The sequence below is a fragment of the Trichechus manatus genome, unplaced genomic scaffold (assembly GCF_000243295.1).
Source record: "Trichechus manatus latirostris isolate Lorelei unplaced genomic scaffold, TriManLat1.0 scaffold00054, whole genome shotgun sequence".
Taxonomy (NCBI): Eukaryota; Metazoa; Chordata; class Mammalia; order Sirenia; family Trichechidae; genus Trichechus; species Trichechus manatus.
The window spans coordinates 13,235,069-13,242,464 of NW_004443990.1; the positions used below are offsets into that span (position 1 = coordinate 13,235,069).

The 7,396-nt window shown below is 41.9% G+C and overlaps 1 protein-coding gene across 3 annotated transcripts in view; it reads left to right on the top strand.

Moving 5' to 3' along the window:
• SPOP (speckle type BTB/POZ protein) overlaps positions 1-2,537 on the top strand; it is a 72,573-nt gene extending 70,036 nt beyond the window's left edge. For all 3 annotated transcript variants that reach the window (XM_023732778.1, XM_004377958.2, XM_023732779.1), the window contains one exon: positions 1,251-2,537. In XM_023732778.1, coding sequence (XP_023588546.1) covers positions 1,251-1,395 — 145 coding nt within the window. In that variant the 3' untranslated portion in view covers positions 1,396-2,537. The remainder of the gene's footprint in view (positions 1-1,250) is intronic.
• The last annotated feature ends 4,859 nt before the right edge of the window (positions 2,538-7,396 follow it).

Consider the following 7,396-nt stretch of genomic DNA (forward strand, 5'->3'; position numbering starts at 1 on the left):
TTTGAATTAGTGAGCAAACCAGGCGAGTAGCTTCATTAACCTTTTAGTATAGAGTTTTCATCTTTCCCTTCAGCTTGACAGTATGGAAAATGTTTTTGCTTTCATGGGTCAATCTTGTTGGTGAGCCAAGTGTTGTACTTCCTTGTAGTGATCTGAACTGATTAAAACAATAACTTCCTGGCCTAAAAAAGCTGCATGCCCCAAATGATAGCATCTTTACTTCACACTCACTAGCTTAATAAAAGACATAGAGGTCTCTGGGGAAATAGAAGTCTTTTTATGAGTTAGTAATATGTATCTAACAGTCGATCATGGAATGGGGCAAAGAGAAGAGATAATCAGTAGCTGAGATTGTTAAATACTATGTTGAGAAAGAAATGTTTATTCCAGTAGACCTGTTCCTTTATCCTAAGTGACAACTTAGCCACATTCCCTTCTGAAATAATTTGAACAGGCCAAGATGGAGTGTGATAACAACCCATCTTCTCAGTGGGGCATGTTCTACACTCTTGCCTGATGGGGAACATACTGTACCAAAGGTGGAAAAACCTCGGGGAGAGAAGCAGGCCTTGTAAAGTCCTCAGAACAGCAATTCTGGAGGAAGACAGATCTAAGACATTGCCAGGTAGATGAGTGAACAGTATTCAACACAGAAAATCCCAAGACAAGGAATAATGTCCCTTAAGTCTGTTTGTGTAAGGAGTTACCAATTGAAGCAGAAGAGGAATGGAAGAGGCCAATAAATGTTAGTTCTATAGAGTGCGTGCTATGTGCTGGACACTTGCTTGGTGCTTTTTAGATGTTAACCGTTCAGTGTAGTGTAGTTATCTCCTCTTTTTGATCGTTAAATAGTCCCAGGCTATGATCTGCTCTGTGCTCACAGACTCGTAAATGGCAATGCCAGATGGAAGCCCAGAGCTGTTTGACTGAGGGACCCCTTGCTCTTTGTCTTTGTTGGTATCACCAGTGAATATAAAGAACATTGACAGTGTAGAGAAGAGCCTGAGGAACATTCTACCTTTTGTACTTGAGAGTAGAGCAGCTCAAAGCCCTGGTTTTCAGAGTTACAACAGCCACAGCCTGGTCAACAGTCTGCAAGCCAATTCTCATGCATATTAAGGGTTCTGTCTGAGTGTTTCTTGTATTGACACCCTTTATACCAAACACTGGGACGTTAGGCTGTCTAGGTAGCTGTTTAATGGATTGTTTTCTCACTCCATTTTGTAACCATCTCTCTGCATTTCTCCTAGTCATGCTTCGGATGTCTTGGAGACCTCTGGGTGGAAGTCAATGGTGGTGTCACATCCCCACTTGGTAGCTGAGGCATACCGCTCTCTGGCTTCAGCACAGTGCCCTTTTCTGGGACCGCCACGCAAACGCCTGAAGCAATCCTAAGATCCTGCTTGTTGTAAGACTCCGTTTATTTTCCAGAAGCAGCAGCCACTGTTGCTGCCACTGACCACCAGGTAGACAGCGCAATCTGTAGAGCTTTTACTCTTGTGGGGGGAAAAGACTGCATCGTGGCACCAGACTTTTAAAACAGCACTAAATAACTTGGGGAAGTGGGGGGAGGGAAGGGCCCGGGACTCAGGGCTGCTCAACCTAATGAAAAACCCTGTTGCTGCGTCACTGTGTTCCCTTTGGCCTGGCCGAGTTTGATCCTGTTAGGGATTCAGTGTAGGCGCTGGCCCCGAGGACATCCCAGCAGTGGTACTTTGGAGAAACCTGTCTGCATCTGACTGAGCAGAGCAAATCGTCAGGTGCCTGGAGCAAAAAGGAAAAAAAAAAAAGACATTTAGTTTTAAGAGAAGAGGGAACAGAAAAGGAAAGAAGAAAGCATTTTTGCAGAATTTCTCAAAAATCAGTTTGTGGAGGATTCCAGTAGTATTTATGTTGAGAGAAACAAATTTTAGTCCTTCCAGCTGTGCTAAAACTTCGATATTTGTGAAAACTCCTCACCACCATACAACTCTTCCGAAGAGCTCTCTCGTTGTTAGCACTTAGGTTTGCAAGAACCGAACATACCCTTTTTTCCTTTTATGAGAAATGACAAGTGAAGGCAAAAGGGGGAAGGAGGTTATTTGATCAGGAAGATGAGTATTCTGATGTGATGGCTTTTGCAAAAGTCTTTATTGGTCTTGAAAACTGGAAAAAGTAATTCATCCAGAATTCATAAACTGTCTTGACACGAACTATGGTTCTCTGTTTTTAGATATTGTGGAAAATGTTTTTTGGCATTTTTCTCTGCTTTTATTTCTCCTCCTTCCCCCCACCCTTTTTTCTAAAAAAACAAAACAAAACAAAACAAAAAACACACCAAACAAGCAAAAAAAGAAGACAAAAGAAAAGGAAATTTTATTGTTTATTAATGCTGTGTGAAAAAAATCCCAGCCCAGATTGCTCAGCTGTTTGTACCTAACTTGCCACCTGCATAGGAGCCAGTCCTGTTCCTTCTGATTAGCCCCTCTTCCTACAGGGGAGAACTTCCAAATGTTAATTTTTTTCTTTTTGAAAATATAAATAATTACTATTTTGTACTGTGTGGTATCTCTGGTCTTTTGTTTCGTTTACCTGGCTTGTCTTCTTCTGTCTGAGTTCCTTGCTTGAAGGGATTTTGAAGGCTAGTTTGATCCTTCAGCTTGCAGAGATTATATCTGAAATGGCTAAGCAGTAGAGATCTATTCAGTCGACATAATCTACAGTTTCCTTTATGAGCTCTGGTCTCTTGTCCTCCTTTTTGAGTATCTCACAAGACATCAGGTCTGTACTCAGCCAAGGCAAGTAATGAAAGTGGGCTTTTCTATACTCTGTTTTAAGAACCAACCCCCAGTCTCCCATCTCCTAACCAAATATAAAAAGATCAAGGGAACACGAATGTGGAGATTAAATAAAGGGAAATTATTGCTTCTGACTGGTTCTGTTACTAACTCAGTGCGTTTCCAGAGAAGTTAATGTCTGAATTCCCAGTGAGCCCACAAGAATGCTCGGGGGCTGCTTATCTGCCTTTCATAGCAGCGTTAGGCAGGTCAGGGCAGTGGAATATGCTGGAAAATGCATTAGCCATCTGCCAAGGTGGTGTGTTATTTGACCTTAGATGGAGCCCTAACCTATTTCACCTTCTATTTCCCTTCAATGGACTTTAGTCTTTGCAGATTTCCTAATTTTCATCTATCTTGCCACCCCTAGAATGGAATAGATATGATCTATGATCAGCATGATAAAAGGCAGGATCTACTTACTAGAAACCACTCCATTGTACTGCCCAGTTTCCTCCTAAGTGTCACCTTTGTGAGGAAGTGCCCAATTCTCCATGTTCTGGCTCCTGTCATATGCCTCCTGAATCTTTGCTTTCCAGTGCAGCATACAGATCCAAGGACCGCGGGTGCACAAAGTCTGTCCAGATTTTCTTTCAGATAACTGTGTTTGCTCAGCAGTTCAGAGTTTTCAGCAAACCTACATGTACAGTATCTTATTTGAACCTCCCAACAACTTGATAAGTTTGGTAGGACAGGTGATAGCTAGCATCTTCCTGTTTTATAGATGAGAAAAGTTGAAACCTGGAAAAGTCAAGTGACATGCCTAAGACCACACAGCTAGTGAGCAACAGATCTTCTAATGTGTTCTGAAAAAATTATATAATTAATGAAGGAAATTCCATACCTGAAATGTTTAAGTAATCTGAGGTAAAGTGTCCTTTCTGTGGGAATAGCAAAGACAAAGCTCTGGAAAGGTGCCTCTCCCAGCCTATTCTTCAGAGCTTCCAGGAGGACAGACCAGACTTGAGATTGGGTTTCCTCTTCATTCACAGAAGTCTGTGGGTTGGGAGCTAGTGGGTTCAGGGACTATGCCTTCAGGAAGGCAGCAGTCCTGGCCCCTAGCTTCCGGCAGGGTAAAGGTCTCTTCTGGGATTTCCCAGTATTTATGGAATTGCCAACGAAGGTTTCATTGTACGTACAAAGCCATTAGGATTTCAAGTACAGGTGAAGCTGCTCAGTGCTTGTCCTATCATTATTACATTATTTCTAGATGTGTTTGTTTTTGTTTTAAATGATACAGTTGAAGCCATCTGCTTATGACAACGTCAGAGCCCCAACATACTGTTCATAAACCTCCCACTGCCACCACCCCCTCCCTTAGCTCCACCACATCTGAAATTTAATTCAAGTTAACTCCACAATCTGGGGCATGTGCTGTCACTGCAGAGATGTCCGTGCCAGTGGAACAGTTGGAGATTTCAATTCCACAAGGATATGGCTTATTTATCAAAACAGTATTTCAGGCAAGTAGTTTCACAGAACCTTGGGAGTTGCAGTTTCAGGTCCAAATAGAGTATTAGGCATCATACCCTGCCACTCTTCCTTCCCTGGTTCAGCCCCCTATATCTGGCCATCTGTGCAAATTTTTTCCCATTCCCCATATAGCGATTCAACCTCTTTTCATTGTTATTAGGCATCTCAAACCCCTTTATGGGTTTTAACAATTTGGGTAAGAAATGTTCCTTTTTTCCTCATCACTGGTTAGGCTGCTGGGTTTTTACGTCTTTAAGGTCTTTAAAAGCTTCCTCCTTTTTTTTTTTTTTAAATTCCAGCCAAGCACATTCAAACCCTTTCTTAGGCCAAAAGATCTCTGACTTGACCACTGCTCTGCACATTCATTTATAAATCAGGTTTAAACCCATTGTGGGTTCTCCATATTGTGTGAGCCTGTGCAGATGAAAGGAAACAGCTTGTATGTTTATGAGCAGAACTACAAACAGAGGGGAAGTTGAGCTGTACTTTGAAACTGACCGTTGCTTTATTCTGGCTCTTCAACTCCTATAAAAGAACAACTCAATCCCCTCAATGTGACTGTATTGGATCCTTTGGTTTCTCTGTCAAAGACAAATTCTTGGCTGGAGCCCAGCCTTATTTTCCACAACTAATTATCTTTTTAATCAGCTCGGGCCCCTTGTGTTTCCTTTATCCCATGACTTTTCACTGAACTCTGCCCTACCTCATTTAGATTCATTTCTAATGGCTTGCTGACTAACATTCAGGTGAGTACCATTGGACTGCTCTTTATATCCATGTATGTGCAAGGTAGATGTGTTTTCCCCATTTGATTTCAGAGGTGATCATACTGTGTTGAGCCCTTTGACCCAGTAGGTAGACACCTCACGGAGACAGTGAGCAAGAAAGCAGATGTAGGATAATCAGTATTTGGGATAACAAGCTGGGAGAACCAGAAGCTTTGACCTCCAGATGAGAGCAGAAATGTGAATGTTGTTGACTGTTGGAATCTTGATGCTGCAAAGCCATTAGCGAGATGCTTGCTCCCCCTCTGTAAATCCTGTAATGCTGGAGTGGAAAGTGGCATCTGGGATACTGTTTGGTTTGGATTTCTGCAGCTCTAGGAGAAAAGAATTTTAGACTTGAGGGAATTCAGTACAAGCAGCAGAAATGATTGAGGAGTTGAAGGGATCAACTCTAAGGAAAAAACATGAAGATAAAATATGCATAACTCAAGTATAGGAATGTAGCAATGGGTACCTGTAGTTTACAGATCTTGCAAGAGTTCTGAATACTAGCTCCCCATTCATCCCAGTCGTAGTTTGGGAAGGTGGTGATATAACTTCCTCAAGGTCACTCAACGTGGCCTCGAGCCAAGAAACAACAGAAGGCAAAAGAGTAGCTTTGGAGCTTAGGCCCATGAACCAAAGAAAAAGTGAAAATCAAGAGTTTGCCTGGTAGTAGAGGGGATGCATCAGCTTGTAATGCTCCGTTGAAATAGGGAGAGCTTTAGCCCTCTCAAGACCATTAAAGATGAGCTCTTGACAAACTGGAGGAAGATGAAGGGCCCCCCACATAGTTCACCTTCTTTTCATGTTTGAGGAAACAGACATCCAGGGAAGTTAAATGACATGCTCAAGGTCACAGAGATGAAAACTCAGGCCACTGATTCAGCAGACAATTACTGAGCATCTAGTAGGTGCCAGACATAGTGCTGTTCTGGGGTTGGGGTGGAGGGTAGGATTTCTGCTCTACTAGTTAAGTTTAATGGAGGAGGCAGGGGAGTGGCCCACAGAAACAAAGCAGAGAGCTCACGGAATTGAGGACTGAAAAGAAGGTATTGAATAGCTGGAGTTCAGTGGTTACCTTAGAGCAATTTTGGTCAAATTGTGGAGGCAGAAGGCAGACTGATGAGTAGGTAAGCATGTGTAGATGGAGTGTTAATTAATTCTCTTTCCAGAAGTTTGGCAGGAAGAGAGGAGGGGAACCTCTTCCACACTTAAGAACTTAATGTCTCAACCTAGTTGACACATTAGTTTTTGTCTAGAAGTAATGGTGCACAGGTTGTGCCATAAAATTACATACACTTTAGTAACTGATAATTGTAATTGCAGTTGAGTTTGTAGAATAATCACAGCCTTAAGCTGAGAAAGAAAATGGTCACCTTCAACCCGTATACAATTTTGAGAATGATTTTCTAGAGACAGACACATACTTCTATACGTCTTCAACCTATCCCTCTTCCAAGTAAAAGTTTGCTTCACATGTGCAATAGGACCTTAAAATGTTTTCATGGGCTAGCTGGTAGTTTGGTTCAGTGGTATGATGCCAAAGCTATAGCATTTCGCTCCCAAAAAAGTAAGCCCTGATTTGTAGCATTTTCCAATTTCCATGGTATAAATACTCCCACCATGGCTAATTGCAAACTACCAAGTTGGCATCACTGAGTGTGAAATTAGGAAGAGATGTGCTCATTATATTGTATTTCTACCATACAGATATAATAGACATAAATAACCTCAAGAGCTTAGATAATAATGAGATGTAATAAAATAAGTAGGAAGAGACGAATTTTGAAGATTTATTTGTTTTTGATTGTAGGTTTATACAATTCTTTTTATTGTGCTTTAGGTGAAAGTTTATAGCCCAAGTGAATTTCTCATACAAAAATTTATACACATATTGTTATGTGACCCTAGTTGCTGTCCCTATAATGTGACAGCAAACTCCCACTTTCCACCCCGCATTTCCCGTGTCCATTCAACCAGCTGGTATCCCTTTCTGCCTTCTCATTCTCACCTCCAGACAGGAGCTGCCCATTTGGTATGGTATATCTACTTGAACTAAGGAGCATACTCTTCACAAGTATTTTTTTATGTTTTAATCTTTGTCTGAAGAGTTGGCTTCGGGAATGGTTTTAGTTCCGGGTTAACAGGGACCATGTCTTCAGGGGTTCGTCCAGTCTCAGACCATTAAGTCTGGTCTTTTTAAGTGAATTTGAGTTCTGCACTCCACTTTTCTCCCGCTCCTTCAGGGACTCTCTGTTGTGTTCCCTGTCAGGACAGTCATTGGTGATAGCTGGGCACCATCCAGTTCTGGTCTCAGGCTGATGGAGTCTCTGGTTTATG